The sequence below is a fragment of the Cervus elaphus genome, chromosome 13 (assembly GCF_910594005.1).
Source record: "Cervus elaphus chromosome 13, mCerEla1.1, whole genome shotgun sequence".
Classification (NCBI taxonomy): domain Eukaryota; kingdom Metazoa; phylum Chordata; class Mammalia; order Artiodactyla; family Cervidae; genus Cervus; species Cervus elaphus.
Window position 1 is genome coordinate 22,504,160 of NC_057827.1, and position 19,329 is coordinate 22,523,488.

Consider the following 19,329-nt stretch of genomic DNA (forward strand, 5'->3'; position numbering starts at 1 on the left):
ACGGGCTGGCTGGCTGTTCTACCATTGGTGTTGGTTTCTGTAGTATTTTAGCACCAAAAATAGTTGCACTAGTGTAGTCCGCAAAGTAAGCATCAGAGGAGAAACAGAGTCATGGTCAACCTGAACCCAGAAGGACCAAGGAACCTTTGCCTCCCTTAGGAGGTCTGTTTCCAGGGATGATTTGCACACCATCTTCTGAGAGGAGGAAATATCAAGATTTTTGTCTGTTAACTAAACAAGGCTTAGTGACCCTCAAGATCCACTCAGAGGCCAGGGATGTAATTAGAGGATAGCATTGGGTTCACCGCCAAAGTCAAGAAGAACTGGAAAGAACCCTGGCCATGGCAACTTATTCCCAAGAGGGCATCTAACAGCAAGTGACTCACACACTGTCTGGGGGGGACCAGGTGAGGAGGGCGTGGCAAGGAGACCAGCCTGGGGGACCTCGCGCATCCACCACAGCTACAAAGGAGCTTGCATGATGCTACACCGCTTCCCAGTCACTCTGGCATGGATTTCTAAAGTATGGAGTTTGGTAGCGGGCCATGAGATTGAACTAGATGGGGGTGGCCATATTGGCTAATGAGGTGTCATTTCAAAACCCCTCTAACTACCTCCAGCTCTTTAAAAATAAATAAGCAAATAACCCTTCACCAGGGCTTTTTGAGTGTGCAGGAAGGCTAGGCGGGTGAAGGAGACTTAAAGTAACCTTGAGCACTTCAGCCCTGCAGCGTTGTGACTGCCAAGGAGGAGAGGAGAGTCTTCTCAGAAGCCACCCATGTTAAAAGGATGAGCCCTCTGAGGCAACTGCTCCCACCCACTCAGGGCCTTCGGAGGGCACCCCTGGCATTCCAGAGTAGCCCTGAGAAAAAGGACAAAGAGATTCAGGGCTGAGTCTAAGAATCTCAGAACAAAGAAGGTGCCAGAGTTGAGCAAGCACATCCTGCCTGCCACAGATGGAGACATGGAGACCGGGGGGCACCTTCTCAGTCCTGCGCCCCTATGGAAGGAAACACCTCCTTGGCTCATCCCAGAGCCCCAAGGACCCTGTCCATTGCTGCAGCCCCATCCTCTGCCTCCTTCACTCTCCGAAAGAACTCTTGATGTTTGCTACCCGCCAAGGTTAATAAGTCAGCGTGCAGACTCTACACAGAGCACACAGCAAGGGCGGCGAGAAAGCGAGCCCTCCCCCCTGTATCCTTCACCTCGGCCTCACGCAGGAGGCAGCTGCCAACAATGGCTGTGACCAGGGCATGACTCCCAGGCCAACACAGAGGCCCGCGGGACTAGGACGAGGGAAATCTGACAATACCAGCCTCCGTGTTGGCAGAGGAATTGCCTTCTTTCATCAGGCCAGGAAGACTCAGCACCCTGTATTGAAACCCTGCTGCATTCTGAATTCCCAGTTGCCCACTGATCCCTTCTCACCTCCCCATCTTCGAGACCACCAGAGACTCTGAGGTTCTAGGAACCTAGGTTCTAGGAACACACAGCCAGGAAGATGGAAGCCACACAGTGTATGTGCTGGGGGGTTGGGGATGAGGCAGCATCAGGAACCTTGGGGACTCATCTCTTGATAAGAGAAACTTCCTCCCAGGACCCCCGATCATTCTCTCCTGGAACACCTGTCTTTCATTTAGCTAGGACCAAACCAGACTGCAGAGTGCAACCCAGCATCAGCAGCCCCGGAGTGACCCGAGGGGTCACTGCCAGAGGACAGCACAGGATTCCTTTGAGGTGGTCCATCCCAAGAGCTCTTCTCAAAAGTCCTTGGGGCAGGGAGCACAGCACAGTGAGAAAGCCCACGTCCACCTCTGACTCCCTCCCCACCCGCCACAGCCCACTCAGCAGCCTTGCCCATCCCTGAAGCCCACCTGTGCCCCACTGTCTGAGCACTGCTCTTTTCTATCCGAATAAAAATATTTGTGGGTCTTAAAAAAGAAGCAAAGCTACAAACACAGAATTCAGTCTCCCGAGCCCCACGCAGGATGACTGTCCAGCAGCTGACCAGAACATCCAGGCTGCCGACGGTCCCTTAAGCTGGCAGAGAGGGGCGCAGGTCAGGGGACCTGGAGACGCCAGTTGGGCAAAAGGCCAGTCCATTCGGTAGCTCTGTGCCTGGGGCGAGGTGGACGGGCTGGGAGAAGCACAGCCTCTCTTCCCCCACGGGAGGGCTCCCTGGGGCCAGACTGTCAGATTCCACGGGCCTCTTGTGGTCTTGGGTCAGGGGGCCCGGAGACCCATCCCATCACGGTCCTTGACAGCGGCCACTGAGAAGGCGGTGATCTCCCTGGTGCCGGGGCAGAGGCAGCTGGCCCCAGCCCAGATGCTTCTTCATTCTCTCTCCTTGGTCAGGGCTCCGTCCTCATTAAGATGCCCAGCCTGCGGCAGGGGCCAGGCATTGGACGCCTCCCAAAGCAGCCTCGGCCCCTCCCCCGCCCCCAGCCCACAAAAGCGATTCCTCAGCCCCTGCATTTTCACAGTAGCTCAAAGGCAGATGCATCAATCCTTCCAGGGGCTGTAAACGTGAGGGGAATGCCAAGGGGCCAGGTGCAGGTGCCAAATAGATTCTCCCCTGCTGGCTCCTGCCCACACCATCGCCTGACTCTCTGAAACAAGCACTGCCTGGGCCTCTGGCTGGACCTGACCCCCTTTCCCAGCAGCGGGGTTTACCCGGGGCTTAACAGAGCTCCTGAGAAGTGGGAGCTGGAATCTAGAGGAGACAGGAGAAGACACAGAGGAGCGAGGGGCACACGTCAAACACCTGCAAGGCATGAAGTCTCCTGCTGTTGGAACCCTGCTATATCCACATTTACAGACAACACGGGGGATGTCCAAAACCCCCCTTATCTCCCTAGGAGCCTGAATGTGGGAGGCAAGGCCAAGAAGTCTTTGCCTGATGGAAAGACAGAAGGCAGTGCCATGACAGGGTTCAGATTTCGGCTTTTAATTCTGTGGCTCTTTAAATCCAGAAAGTCCAGTTTTTGAAGTTCAGAGGATAGATGACACATCTCTTTCAGATTTAGAAAGGAAGGCGCGGTTTACACCCAGATGGATGTAGTCCACGGTCGCCATGGTTTCGCGTTTTGCTGTTGTTTGTTCAGTGTTCACCTGTAGGCGCCATTGTTGACCCCCCAAAGCATGAGGACTGTACTTTCTAGAAAGGACAAGTTAGAAAATCGTCTGGAAGTGGCGGAGAGGAGGAAGGCAGTGGAGATGATGGTCAGGGGAGGTGTGAGGTGTCCCAGCGGCCCCTGGTCTGGTGTTCTTGCTGACCCTGTTGACGCGGTCTGCCCACGCGCTGGTGCAGAGCGTGAGGCTCACACTCCTGTGCAGGTGATCACACCTATGCAGAAGTGATTGGCACCCTCCCCAGCTCCTCCCATCCCAACACAAAGATTGTCTCTCTGCATCTTTAAGATCTTCTGCTCCCACAAGACGGAGCTGAAGAAACACAGGCCACACCCATCACCTACGCAAATTTCCAATTGCGTTCATAATATATAAGATTTTCTGAGTTGTCATTACAGTCTTGCGGTTTCTGTATCAGCAGCTTCTCTGTGCATTAGAGAAGAGGGTATCTCTCTGTAGATATAGATAGATAGATAGTTAGATATATAAATATATATATATATATATATGCCAAACTGCCTTACAGGGTTTTTCTCTTTCTTCTTCAGTGTTGTATGTGTAGCAGGCACTTGAGTTTATATGAAGATGTTTGCTTCAGTCAGGGATGGAAGAAAAGAGTCTGTGAGGTGGAAAAGAGGGATGGGGTGAGGCCAGGAGAGAAGAGGCAACAGAATATGGATTTGTGACCACCGGCCACTGCTAGCCGAGGATGTCCAGGTAGATGGGGGTGGCTTTCCCCAAAGCATGGAGGATCTTGTAGATCTCCTTGATGTTCAGCCGCTGCTGCGGTTCCCTCTGCCAGCACCCCAGCATGACATCATACACCTCTTTGGGGCAGACTCGGGGCCGCTCCAAAACACGGCCTTGGGTGATGCATTCGATGACCTGGAAAAGAGGAGAGAACAAGGAAGTCATCGCCAACACTCAGCTGTGGCCCAGCGGCTCAAGCTCAGCGGAAGGCTGTGACTTCAGTGATGCACTTCAGTGTACCCTGGGCTGGAGATCAGAGATGCTCATCTGTCCTGGGCATGAGTTCCAAGTGCTAGGACCCAGCACTGGCTGGTCCACGCCCCTGCTACCCTTTGCACTCCGTCTCTGCTCTTTTAAATTGGAGGATAATTGCTTTACAATATTGTGTTTGTTTCTGCCACGCAACAATGTGAATCAGTCATATATACATACACACACACACACACACACAGACACGCACGGACTACAGCCCACCAAGTTCCCCTGTCCAAGGAATTTGCCAGGCAAGAATACTGGAGTGGGTTGACATTCCATTCTCCAGGGGATCTTCCCAACTTAGGGACTGAACCCAGGGTGTGTGTGTGTGTATATATACACTCTCCCTCCTGAGTCTCTGTCCTAACACCCCCATCCTGCCCCTCTAGGTCATCACAGAGCACCAGGCTGGGCTCCCTGTGTTATATAGCAATGTCCCACTAGCTATCTATTTTACACATGATATGACAACATATACATCAATTCTACTTTCTCTGTTTCTTTAAAAGTCCTTAACACTGGGACCAGCTGCCTGACTCACCACTGCCGAGTTGGGCATCCAGAGAAAGCCAACTGGCCTCACAGGACCTCAGCATCCTTACCTGTAAGACAGGCACCATCCCTTGACCAGCTCCTTTAAGGAGCAAATGAGGAGGAAAAGGGATTGTCTGACTCAGTGTACCAAAGGGGAGGCCACAGGGAGGAGCAGGAAGAAAGCAGATAATGTATAGCTGGACCATCCCCTGCTGGCAACTCAGGACCGTGCCTGTAATTTGCGGTTGGAGTCCAATTCCCCAGAGTGACTTCTTTGCTGCCACTGTGAATTTTCAAGGTTCCATCTTCCAGTTCTCAGGTTATTTGAACTTCTTCCTAACTCTCACTATGTAACCTTGGGCAGCTTACCGACTCCAAACTACAGTTTCCTCATTTGAAGAAAAATTGTGATGATAAAAACACACAGAATTGTCTCTAGGCAAGTGCTTTCCTGGTGGTTCAGTAGTAAAGAACCTGCGTGCCAATCCAGGAGATGCTAGAGACTTGGGTTTGATCCCTGGGTTGGGAAGATCGCCTGGAGGAGGGCATGGCAACCCACTCCAGTATTCTTGCCTGGAGAATCCCATGGACAGAGGAGCCTGGCATTGCAAAGAGTCGGACACAACTGAAGCGACAGCATGCATGCATTTCTAGTAGAGAACGTGAAAAGTATTATTGGGTTGGCCAGAAAGTTTGTTTGGGTTTTTCCTTAGGTTGCAATGGAAAAATCTGAATAAACTTTTTGGCCAGCTTCACATTTCCCCTTTTTGTCCCCATCAGTCTACCTGTAGTCCTTTTTACTTATTTATTTATTTTTACTTTTAGACTGCACCACGTGGCATGTGGGACCTAGTTCCCTGACCACGGATAGGACCCAAGCCCCCTGCATTGGTAGATGGACTCTGAACCACTGGGCCAACATGGAGGTCCCTGTGTGTGTAGCTTTTATCTCCCTAGGCTGCCCCCAATAGCACCTCGCCTGCAGTGTGGCCTCAGGTTACTCTGGGGCAGCTTGTCAAACAATCCCTGTGTCGGCATTTTCCTGGTCCTGGTCCTCCCAGTCTGCAAAGGCCCACTAGGCTCTGTTCTTGGAGAGTCTGATAGGTCTCCCGCTGCTCACGTTCCCTGCTTTTATTTGAGCCTTGTCTCCATCCTCCATTACCTTCACCTCCATGAAAAGAGGTCTAGTGGAAACTGAAGGAGTGGCTGCTAGTGCTAATATTAAAAGCACTGGGATGTCTCCTACAATGTAGGGCTCTCCAGATTGTCAATTTAATAGAGAAATTCGTGATTGGTGACTTCTAGGACTTGATTGCTGGGGTGGATGGAGTGGACAAGGTAACTGGGGGCGGGGGGAGGTAGGAAGCCCATCTCCAAGGCCAATGCCTAACTAAGGAGTGTCAGAAATGACCTCGTTTGCAATGCTGAGGCAGGTCAGGTATCCAGGACAGATTGTCTGTTGAGACCAATAGAGCCCTCAGCCCAGAGTCCCCTCTCCACCAGAGCCGCCAAATTTCATAGGGGCTGTGATCAGGATGCGTTGTGTGCCTCAGTGCATGCAAATGTGCCAGTGTGTGCACACATGGATATGTGTATATGCATTCACGTGTGTGTGTGTGTGTGCGTGTCTGTTTACTACCACCACCTACCCAGGAAAACAATAGTTTTGTGTGTGTATGTGTTAGCACCTCAGCCATATCCAGCTCTTTGCAGTCCCATAGACTGTAGCCCACCAGGCTCCTCTGTCCATGGAATTCTCCAGGCAAGAATACTAGAGTGAGTTGCCATGCCTTTTTCCAGGGGATTTTCCCGACCCAGGGATCGAACCCAGGTCTCCTAAATTTCAGGCAGGTTTTTTACTGTTTAATCCACCAGGGGAGCCCACGAAGCACCCTAACAAATGAGTTTACATATGCACACTTTCATTTTTTTAGAAAAGGTTCTTAAAATGTATTTTCCTGCTTTGGGAAATGTCATCAGGAGCCATTCCATTTCCAAATGATAACATATTATAAATTTTAAAAAATGCCTTCTTTTCAGCCTTTGATATTTACTTAATTAAATGGTCAGGGTACAAGAAAGCCAACATGAACATAGCTTCCAAAAAGAAAGACACTTTCTGGAATATTCAGATAGGATTTTAATATTAAAAGGTCCTCGTGTTCATGTTTTCCCAGAAAACAGACCATAGACTACAATCTTTTATAGGTCTGCTGGGTTGTAAGACCCAGCCCTTTACTGCTTACAAACTGGACTGAGTTCCCTGGGGCGACACAAGTCACTGAGAAGCATCTTGCTCTGGACCACAGCCCGGGCCTTCTCCAGGCGGAAGCTTTCCCCTCTGAGACCAGGCCAATCCACTCCAGAACCCCAAGCAGCCCCCCTTCCTTTGTCTTGAATTTCAACAAGTGTTTGTGTGAAAAATACTGAGTTAATACAGGCTGATGTGCTTTGGAAAATGCCTGGCTTTAAATGTGAGCTGTTATTCAATTTGATGGCTAGCACTTTTTATTAATACTGTACATCAAAAGTATAAAAATGCATAATGTGTAAATTACTACACTTACTATTATGATTCATCTTACTCCTGGAAGTCCACACACAACTCTATCAGGTACGTGAAATTTGCCTTCCCCATTCACCTTCCAGCACATCTCTGGGCCTGGCCTGCCTAAAGCCTCCAGGGACACAGATGATCTAGTGTACTAAGTAGTAGGTGCTTCCACAAGACGGCACAGTTGAAAAACCTCATAGCTGTTTTTTTGTTTTCACTTTCTGTCTTAATGAAACATTTGTGATTTTTAAGTGTAGCAGCGCAAACAGAACTGTGCCTTGCATCTCAATTTCGACCTCTGATTTCATGCTCTCTTGACAATCACAGCACATTTCCTACAACTATGCTTTTTTTTTTTTTCCTATCAAGAAGGTTGCTCTCCTCCTGCTTCTGCCGACATTTGCTCTGCTAGCTTCAAACCCCACCCAGTGTTTTGCACACTCTTGTCTAGGTGCTGGCTTCAGATATCTTTTATCAGCCTCCTGCAAGTCAAGGTTCCCACCTGCCCCTTTCTTTCCTTTTTTTAAACTTTTTCTTTTATAATGGGGTATAGCCGATTAACAATGTTGTGACAGTTTCAGGTAAATAGAAAAGCAACTCAGTCATACATATACATATATCCACTCTCCCCCAAATGTCCCTCCCATCCAGGCTGCCCCATAACACTGGGCAGAATTCCCTGTGCTATACAGTAGGTCCTTGTTGGTTATCCATCTAAAATACAGCAGTTTGAACATGGCCATTCCAAACTCCTTAACTATCCCTTCCCCCCACCCCATCACTCCTCCAGGCATCTGCCCCCTTCCGTACTTCTGTGTTTGAGAGCTGGAACCATGGCTGCTTTCCGTAGGTGAAGATCTCCCAGAGAATCACCCCAAAGCTCCACACGTCACTCTCCGTAGTGAACTTCCGGTACATGATGCTTTCAGGGGGCATCCAGCGAATGGGGAGCATGGTATGTCCTCCCACCTAAAAGGGGCCGAGACAGAAGCACACACAGAGTGACCCAATGACCAGAATCAGTTTCATCAGCCTGCACTCTTCATACGCAGATGCCCTCTTGATGCATCTTATTCTAAGATAGCCAAATGGGATGCAACTTTTGTGTCAAAGGGCCAGCGGAGATGCTGACCTCCAAGCCCTAGGATGCTAGAGGCAGCTAGGGTAGCAATTAGAGATCACACCTAAGGGAAGGTAGGCTCCTTGGCATGGAAGGTCAAGAAAGATTACAAGATGATTTGAAGTGGGAGAGAGGGTTTCAGAATCTGGTACTACAGTCAGATCTAACCTTGAGAAGGAGTCCAGAGGGAAGTCACAGAATCCCTGAGCGAGGCTAACAAGTCTCAGAGGATTTGCAGACGTTAGCTTAGACTCCTTGGCCAAGGAGGTGAAAGCACAGCGTGGTCGATGTGCACCTACTCTGCAGAACTACGGCTCTAGCGTTTATCCGACAATCTTGAATTTCTCACTGCAACTTAGGGTTTGGAGAGAAGGGGATGGGGAAGTTCAAAAGCATGAGAGATCACATGCTAATAAGAAATCAGGTGGACCACAAGTGAATTCACAACCATTCTTAGCAAGATCGCAAAAGCCAGTAAGGAGAGTGTTTTTCAAAGTAACCCAAGGAAGACATTGGGCTTCCCCAGTGGCTCAGAGGTAAAGAATCTGCCTGCGATGCAGGAGACATGGGTTTGATCTGTGGGTTGGGAAGAGCCCCTGGAGAATGAAATGGCCACCCACTCCAGTATTCTCACCTGGGAAATCCTATGGTCAGAGGAGCCTGGCGGGCTATAGTCCCTGAGGTCACAAAAGAGTCAGACACGACTTAGTGACCAAACAACAACAATAACAAGGCCATTCGCCAGCTGTGGATCTACTGATCTGACAGTCCAGGATATGAGGAAGCAACTGACATTCAGGCTTTACTTCCCTGAGAAAAAACAGTAGGGAAATCCTCACTGCCCAGCAGGTTAGAGATATTATTAGCATAAGTGGAAGAAAATTCACAGCATGTTTTAGAACTCACGAACTAACTGCATCATTCATAAACAGAGCAGCAGAAATTGGAACTTCTGGCTAACACATGAAACTTGTTAGAAAACTGTTTTCCACTGATCGAAAAAGAGCTCTCTATAAATGAACTATTATAATGAACGATGAATTGAAGCTCTCCTTTCTATGATGGGCCAGTTGGAGGAATTATAATCATAAACACTTAAGAAAGAATGAGTTGCTGAAGACAGGCAATCTTGTTACTAAAAAAAGAGATCATGTTTGCATTATCCACAAAGTATTTGAGAAGGTAAATAATAATATGGATTTGCAGAAGTTGTTTTCAACCTGGGGTTTTATAATCAAGACAGTTCTGCATCGAGTGTAAAGACAAATGAAGATGTTTCTTTCAGATAAGTAAAGACTTAGAGAGATTACCACTCATGGCCTTTCAGAAAAATAAAGCAGAAAAATTAATTGAGGATGTACTACAGGAAAATGAAAACAGAATCTAAAATATACAATGAGTTGGAACATAACAAACAGTGCAAAGCAAATAAGTCACAGAAACACAATTTAAATCGAAATAATGGTCAGTACGATGTTAGTTAAATGTAATATAATTACTAATAAAGGATTTCTGTAAGACAGAGATATAAAGTAAACAATACCACTAATAATGCTAATAGCAATATCATTGCTACTGTTAACAATATTCTGGAATGAAACTTTTAGATAATATTAAAAATAAGTGCATAGAAGAGTAGATAGGGAAATAATTAAAAGCCCAATAAAGACTCTGCAAGGGAATTTATAGTCTTCAATTGTTGTAACAGTTTAACTTTAAGTTTGCTTGCTAAAATATTAATGTAGCTACTAAAAGAATAAAAACAGTACATATGGTTTTCAAAGCAGTTTCAGGAAAATAGAACCAAAAATCTCTAACCAATATAAAAAGACCACAAAAAGGAGGGACAATGGTGAAGAGCAAGCACAAAAAGAAAAAGAACTTTAAATTACATCACTATAGACAATGAGAACTAACAGACTATACTATCTTTTAAATAAAGAAAAAAATTATGTTAAAAAACCCAAGATACATGTTATCTAGAAACGTGTTTAAAAGGAAATAACAGAAAATATTGAAAGTTTTGAAAGAATTTAAAAACACAACAAACAGTAAAAAAAATACTCAATATATGATGTGCATAAATTTAATACATTGATACATAAAAATAAAGGGCAAAATATAATTGAATAGATAATATAACTTGAATAGATAATATTCAATATATGTAATACACATAAAAATATAATCCATGTATAAAGTATATTATATATATGCTATATGGTCAATATAGACTATATCAAAAATTGAATATACATATGAAAAATATTTCAGGAAGTCAAGAACTAAATGAAGACAAAGTGATCTATATTATATCTGAAGGTGATAAAATTTGCTATTATTAAAAATCACAAATATTTTTACTCAAATTAACAGCAATAAACATGTATAAAAAAGTAAAATAGGTTATAAATAAAAGAAAACTGACAAAGCTACAATTACAAAGGAAAATTAAAACACTTATTTTGCAAAATGACAGATCAAGAAGATAACAAAAATATACATTCAAAAAATACAAATAATGAGTGTTAATTGATAGATACAGGTCATGTATGTATCTTTTGCCTCCTTAAAAAGTTGCATATTATTTCCAATTATCTAAAACGTGTTTACAAAAACCAATCTCATATTACCCTAAAAAGAAGTCAGAAATTCCAAGAGAAAAAACAAGGTAAACTAAAGTAAAAATAAAAGAAGAAAAGCTATTCTTTCAAAAGATGCCAAAAACTACCAACATCCTTTCCTGACTAATGGTTCCAATTCATTAGTAATAGAAGGTAAACTTCCTTTATTTAATACACTAAATATCATATTTACTGATAAAACACTGAATGCATAGAAGGTATCTTCTATTACAGATTTGATGCAAAACTCTGTAAGTGATCCTAGTCAATACAATAAAGTGAGAATACAAACAAGATAAAAATACTGAAAAGGAAGAGTCAAAACTACCATTGTTTGCATATGATATGACAGTTCAAGACAATTAGCTATAAAGCAATTAGAACCATTGTATGATTTAGTAAGCTACCCAGACATAAAATGAATATACAAAAATCAAATTACTCTCACGCACCAGTAGCAATGACTTCAAAATTCAATGAAAATTAAACTTGTTTGTATAATAGCAATAAGAACAACAACCAAAAAAATGCTTAAAATTCCTTGGTATAAACCTTAGCAGAAAATTTATAAGGTCTATGTAAATATAACTATTAAAAAACATAAAAGAAGATCTGAAGACATGGAAAGATGTGTCTTTTCCTTGGATAAGAAGACAGTTATAAACTTCTCATTCATCCCAAAATTAATCTAAAAATTCAGCACCATCTAAATAAAACCCTCAGTGGCATAATCAATGGAAACTGACAACACAGTACCAAAATTCATCGAGAGGCGCATTTGATTAAAAAAACTAAGATATACTTGAAATAGAACAACAAGGGATATCAAATAACAATATCAAACTACAGGAATGAACACACTGGGTTATTGGCATAGGAATAGACAAATTTCTTTGATCAATGGAACAAAGTGGAGTCCAAAAACAGACTCACGTATCAATACTGGAATTTAATATATGAAATGATGGGTTAGTAATCAGTGTAGGGACAATGAACTATTCATTTAAAAAGTACAGTTAGATACCTACCTCACACCATATACAAAAATCATTTCCAGATGGATTAAAGAGCTAAACATAAAAAACAAAACAATAATCATATTAGAAGAAAACTTAGAAAAGTATTTGTATAACCTCAGGAGAGGAAGGCCTTCCTAAATAAGACACATGTTCAAGAAGCCATAAAGGACAGAATTCAGAGATACCCCTGGTAAAAATTAAATATTTTTGCATGGCAAAATACAAAATAAACACAGTTAAGAAACAAATGGCATATTTGCCATATATGAAAGAAGGAATTAAAATCCATACATTATAAAGCATTTTCTTTAAATTAGTTAAAAACGTGAAATCCAACGGAGAAATGAAGAACAGATGATTCACAGAAGAGCTACAAATGGCCACAAACACATGAAGAGATGTGAGTTAAAACAATAGACACATTCTTTATCATGTGGGAAAAATGAAGAGATTGGTACTATCCAGTGTATAAAAAGCCTGAGGGAAGAGTTGTTGGTTGCTAAGACTGGGCAGCCTTTTCCGAGGGCAGCCTGGCAGAATATGTCTGCCCTAAAGATGGTAAGTGCCTTTTAATTCAGCAATTTCACTTCTAGGAGTATTAGAAAAATACTTGCTTATGTAAGCAAAAATACTTTGTTGAAGATATTTTATTTCATTGTTTTTAAGGGCAGCAATTTGTTCATCATTAAATGTATATGTAGCACTTAAAAGGAATGTAATAGAGTTATGTACAGTGATATGTAAATTCGTCCAGGATATATTAAATGAAAATGTAAAACATTTTAAATATATATTAGCATTCTCATTTATGTAAAATGTGTATGCATAAGCAAATATATTAAAAGGCAATAACGTGTAAGTCTGTAAATGCATAGAAAAATGTCCAGAAAGATAGTCATTAAGCCAGTGATTTCCTCCAGGAAGGAAAAGTGAGAAGACTGACCAAAAAGAAAACTCCATTCTTTCTATGTTATGTATTTCTATGCTGTCTCTTCATGAGCATGTACCACATTTGAAAATTTTAAAACAATAAAAGGAAAAAAACTAAACATATGACTAAAGGAAAACCAGTGGACCTAATTTATTTATGTTATATATCAAAATTTTCTTTGAGAAAAATTAGGTTTCTGATGAAAGTTAGTGGAATGGTTTACTGTACCTGGTTTCTTGAGTGAAAAGGAAAAGAAGTTAGGAATATGGGAACATTTCTTTTGATGAGAAATGGTAAATACCAGATTCTTCCAAATCGATGCCATGGGCTGTTTGCCTTATTTGATGATTTTATGCATAACCCAGAAGAGCCATTTCAAACTGAAATTTCCAAATGCACAAAAAGAGAAATCTGAGTGCGTTGGCATAAATTTTGAGGAGTTTAAGTCTCTGGACCGAAGATTATCAGAAAGGTATTAATCAGTCACAGAGGTACTGTTAAGAAGAATTTTATTAAGATTTTCACTGGGTGGCATCGCCAGTGTGGGTGAAATTTATACAGCATTCCTCCAGAAATGGACTAAAATATTTCAAGTGGACTGTGATATAACAACAACAACAACAAAAGCAGTAAATTGGAAGTCAAAAACCCTGGGTTCTGATGTGACTTTTGACAAACTCTTAACCTCTTTGAATTTCAATTTCCTCATCTTCAACACAGGAGTTAAGCAACAGCTGTGTCTAAAGTGAGATGATATATTCAATATGTAGAAACCCACCGAGCATCATGAAATACAAGAGTAGACACATAAAATGCAGAAACTGTGTCCTGTCTGTGTGTGGTGAGCACCAGTACAAGCCTGATTTCCTAGATTGTCCTTGTTTCCCATAGGCCGGCCTAGACTATACTGATTTTCCTTCAGAGCTGCCTGCATTCCTGTATCCTTCTCTCATATTAGAGAGATCCACTCTGGGAAAGTTATTGGTCAAATCCTTCCCAGGTTAAAAAAAAAAAAATATATATATATATATGTATATTTATATACATATAGACAAGTATCCCCATGATGAAACCTAGCCAGGCAAGCAATGGGATAAAATAATAATGTTAATAAGAATAATCCTAATTAATACACACAGAATATCACTGGATGTGATACACTGGATGTAACACACCACTGGATGTTACACACACTCTGCATTTAAGCCTGTCTCTCATACTATGTGGTAGAATTCCCTATGATCCCCATTTCACAGATGAAGATAAGGTAACTTGCCCAGGCACTGCCTGAGAAATTCTAGTTAATGATCCAAGCTGTCAATGAGATACACTAAGAATCTGAAGGCTGAGCCTTTGAACAGGAAATATACAGGAATAAGGCAAAAATTCCAAGGAATGAGTCAAGAAAAAAAAATAAGTCCTTGGAGATCTTTTTATTATCCTGCCTTAGATAACTCTTCCACCATTTCTATTATTTGTGGATTCAAGATGCTTGTCAGCCTGACCTTCCATCACAAATTTCCCTTTCACCTTAGGATGTCAGTGACCACTGATGATCATCGTCGAGATCCATTATTTCATTAGTGGCTGCAAAAGGGTGACATTCTAATTCTAGCATTCCCTCTGCATACATCAGCTGGAAATCTTCCATGAATAAGAACTTTTCTTCATTAACTATGGGTTACACTGGTGACAGTTTATATAGAAACTCCTTTTATCTACCAGTTTTCAGAATAATGAGTTCCTTCTCTGTGAGTGTGTGTTAGTCACTCAGTCGTGTCTGAATCTTTGTGACCCCATGGACTGTAGCCTGCCAGGCTCCTCTGTCCATGTAGTTCTCCAGGCAAGAATACTGGAGTGGGTAGCCATTCTCTTTCCAGAGGATCTTCCCGACCCAGGGATTAAACCTGCATCTCCTACATTACAGGTAGATTCTTTACTGTCTGAGCCACCAGGGAACCCCGAGTTCCTTCTCTAGCATCCTCTGAAGGTGACCAGTGAGAGGTTTGTTTTGTTTTAGCTTGTTTTTGAGAAGCATACTTAATTATTTGTGCATGTGTGTGTGTGTTTACACATTTGAAGTGTTTCAGTCAATTATAATTTCTCTTTTTGATGCTCACTGTTCAGTCTTTAGCCAGTAGCAGCCTCCTCAAGCTGGCACATTTCACCAAACCCCAGAGGTCTTAGATAGCATCCTTGCTTTCTGACACGAAAAAAAAAAAAATCCTAGACTCATTTTGTCCACTTGCTGTCCTGGCCCTAACTCAGTTATTTTTTCCAAGGAGCCTTGGGTCCTTTCAGTGGACAATGGAATTTAGGGACCACATGATGGAAGCCAGGAATGCTCACCTCTGTTGGGTTGATCGGTATTTATTTCTAGGTCCTTATAGTGGAAAACACTAGAAAAATCTTTCCTTTGAAAGGAAAATATATCATGAGTTCATATTGATTTTTCCAACTCAAATTTAGGATTACAGAGTTTTACTTAATTTTTTTTGGTTTTATATTTGGTGGTTTTTTTTTTTGCTGAAAATCTTGATTCTTACATTAATAATATTACTTATTTTCTTTTCCCTTATATATAGATATATATATATATATATATTTCAAACTTAGCTCAAGATCATTACCAACAACATGACTCCTGAAAGCTGGCTTTGCAGTTCTTCTCATCTTTAGGATGTACATGCTAGGGACATATCTAAGACATTGCTGTGTTTCAAAGTCACAGGAAATAATTCCTCTCTGAGTGGCCAAGTCACCAACATCATGTGCAGGTTTATTTGTTTCCTTTTGCTTTTGATTTTTAAGAATTGCTTTCCTTTTTCTTTCCCATTCAACATAATATTTTGTAACAATGCAAAAGCCATTACATGATTTTAAAGTCAAAGCCAAATCAAGGTACATGAACCTAAGTCTAGTTTCTTCTCTGCTCACTCCCTCCATCCTGCTCTCCTCCTCCCCTAAGGCAACCATTTCATGCTTGTTTTTAGTTTATTCTTCAATTGCTTTTAACACAAGCAAATAGGGATTGTATTCATTTTTCTCACTTCACAGACGGAAGTCCCATACTGTGTCTGTTATATGCTTTCCTTTTTCCCCATTAGGGTTCTCTCACTCCTTTTCTAGCTAGACTGGCCTCCACGTGCATGCCTCCACCACAGTGTACCTAATCAATCCACTCTTTATAGGCCTGGCATTGCTGCCATTCTTTCAGTATTGCCAACAGGGAAACGCACTTTTTACATATAGCTCAGGACGTTTCTCACTCCTTCTAAAGGGTAATAGCCTAGAATTCCCATAGGATAATAGCCTAGAATTCTCACGCAATATAATAGGCAGAGAGAGAATTCAGTGACCACTGAAATGATTTCTACATAAGGTCCATATAACTTTGGAAATACACGCAATCCTGGAACCTAGCAAGGATAGTTCTGAAGGTTTATGCAGATCCTTAACTCTCACAGATTTTTTGTAACACGGAGAACCCCCCGTGGTACAGCAATTTCCCTGCCCACCTGTTCATGCACACACGCGCATACACACACACACACACACACACACACTGCCACTCTCAAAGGGGAAGACAAATGTTTCACTCATTCTAAACCTCAGGAGAGAAAACCTACAGACCACAAATGAATAAACTCTATGAAATATTAGTATAGGTGTTGAAAATGAATGTCTCTAGTGGCTGGAAATAAATTCTTTTGCAAGCCCGGTGGTTTCTAATTCTTTTCAAACCACTGAAGGGGGACAAACCGAAAAAAATTATCAACTGAGAGAAGAGTAAAAAGAAATTGTGATAAGAGACCAAATGTGATTTTAGGCAAATAATGAGATATGAGTTGTAGTAATAAAACGCTTTCCTTTCCCATCCATTGATTTATTGTGAATAGTGTTTCTCATTTCTTAGATTTATAAAAATAAAAAAGCAGTAATAGAACTGATTCTGAACCTTAACCTTATTCTTTATTTTAGCACTAAATAATGTTGATTAATGAATACAGGCTAATTGAAAAATATGAGATGGGTTTCCAAAAATATTATGTGCCTTATCTTTCATATTCATCAAAAATTGTTATATATGTTATCTGATTATTATTTTGATTTACTGCCTATTTCTGTATATTACTAATAATTATGATGACAACTCAATCCAAATCTCTTAATGTCTAGAAACTTAAGGCCATTGGTTATTAAAAATTAAAGTCTTCATACACATTTTTGTGGCCTTCCCAGGTGGCTCAATGGTATAGTATTCACCCGTCAAGGCAGGAGACAGATACAGGTTCAAGCCCTGGGTGGGGAAGATCCCCTAGAGGAGGACATGGCAACCCAATCTAGTATTCTTGCCTGGAAAATCCATGGACAGAGGAGCCTGGTGGGCTACAGTCCATGGGGTCACAAAGAGTCAGACACCACTGAGCATGCACACACAGATGTGTTTTTGTCACCTAAATTATGACAAAATGGCCAATAAAAGGCTTTCATGCACAAAAAATGAATTCATAAGGATATTTGGTGGGGACACTGGAATGAAACTATAAATTCAAGAAGAAAATGGAACCATGTAAAACTGAGGGTTTAAGTACTTGTTCATGTGTTTAATAGATGATGGATCAAATTGCTCTGGTATTTAAAGTTCATTAGATGCATTAAAGGAGTAATGTGTTTTTAATGTCAATATTTACAATGTTGTGGAAATGGCATACTTATTATAAACATGTGGAAGATTTTAGATGGTAAATTAAAATGTGCAAAGGGAGGTACATTTCTTTTTTAATTTGTTTAGGGGCATTAAAGTTTGAAGATCACAGGGGCATTAAAGATTGAGCATCCAGGGTGCAAAGCTTAGAGTCTTTCTAGCTAAATTCCATCTTTCTGCACGGTTGTGTCCCACCCATCTTCAGGCCTACAGCTGTATCATGGGAAGATGTGAGAGAAAACCATAGCTGAAAATGAAACATGTACCACAATGGTCACTGCAGCACTATTTACAAGAACTAGGGCATGGAAGTAACACAGATGTCTATCAACAGATCAATGGATAAAGAAGTGTGGTACGGTTAAACATAATGGAATATTACTCGGCCATAAAAAGGAATACATTTGAGTCAGTTCTAACGAGATGGATGAGCCCAGAGTCTACCATACCGAGTGAAGTAAGTCAGAAAGAGAAAAACAAGTGTCATATATTAGCCTATATTTATGGAATCTAGAAAGATAGTACTGATGAACTTAAGCACAGGGCAGCAATGGAGATGCAGACAGAGAGAACAGACATACGGACAGAGGGATGGGGGTGGCAGGGGGTGGTAAAAAGAAGAGGGTGGGAGAAACGGAGGGAGCAGCATGGGAGCATATACACTAACACATGTGAAATAGATAGCCAGTGGGAATTTTCTGTATGACTTGGGCAACTCAAACTGGGGCTCTGTGACCCCTAGGGAGTGGGGTGGGGCAGCAGATGGGAGGGAGGTTTAAGAGGGAGGAGACGTAGGTATACCTATGGCTGACCCATGTTGATGTATGGCAGAAACCAACACAGTATTGTAATTATCCTTCAATTAAAAATAAATAATTAAAAAGAAAAGATATAAGAAGAATCTTAAAAAAAAAAAAAAAAAAAGAACTACAGCCCACCTCCATCTTCCTGGGGTGCCTGCCTGAAATCCCTCAACCTCATTTCCTCCATTCAAGCCTTCAGCCCTCACTCCCAGCTACGCCCTGAGAGCCAGGAGTAAGCAGGACTGAAGGGTGGAAAGAGAGAGATGCAGGGGCTGCCAGGCTTGGGTTCCCCTGGGGGCAGGATGCCCTGGGGCAAAGTGTTCCTGGCAGGAGGTGAACCTCCCACCCTCCCACCCCTGTCCACAATCATCCCATCCCTTCTCTTTGGATCCTCCCTTTACTGCACAAGGAAATTGTCTTGCTCATTTCTGTCGGATAATGCCAACTTCCCTGCAGTCAGAGGGAATCCAGCTCTGTGTTTTAAAGAGAAATTCTGCTGACCTCAAGAAGACTCTCAGTTCTCTGCATCTCATTAGACAGAAAAGGAGGCAATTTCTTCCCAGGACACATACAAGCCTGCTTCTCTCCCAGAAGTTCAAAACGTCTATCCTCACACACATCTGACAAGGTATAAAGGAGACAGAGTGACCCATATATGCCAGATAAAGGAGCCAGGACCCAGGAAAGGTGAGCAAACACAGGGCATTTTTGATACCCATGGAAGGATTCAAGCTTTCTCTGAAATCGCTCATCCATGGGGGCCATGTTGAATCTGTCAAAGTAGATGAGAGTGGCAACTGCTTTCTGAAGAGTTATAGAAACATTGCAATGTACATTAATGGCAAAAAACCTTAATTCAGGAGATTATCGTTAAGACTGTTCTGCACAGTGTCATTTTT

The 19,329-nt window shown here is 42.2% G+C and overlaps 1 protein-coding gene across 6 annotated transcripts in view; it reads right to left on the reverse strand.

The window, feature by feature from the left end:
* Window positions 1–2,926: 2,926 nt before the first annotated feature.
* Window positions 2,927–19,329, reverse strand: part of NTRK3 (neurotrophic receptor tyrosine kinase 3) — a 419,093-nt gene continuing 402,690 nt past the window's right edge. For 5 of the 6 annotated variants that reach the window (XM_043922244.1, XM_043922243.1, XM_043922240.1 and 2 more), the window contains 3 exons: window positions 11,998–12,039; window positions 8,036–8,194; window positions 2,927–4,017 (listed from right to left, as the gene is read on the reverse strand). In XM_043922244.1, coding sequence (XP_043778179.1) covers window positions 3,832–4,017; window positions 8,036–8,194; window positions 11,998–12,039 — 387 coding nt within the window. In that variant the 3' untranslated portion in view covers window positions 2,927–3,831. The remainder of the gene's footprint in view (window positions 4,018–8,035; window positions 8,195–11,997; window positions 12,040–19,329) is intronic. The other variant, XM_043922245.1, reaches the window with a different exon arrangement.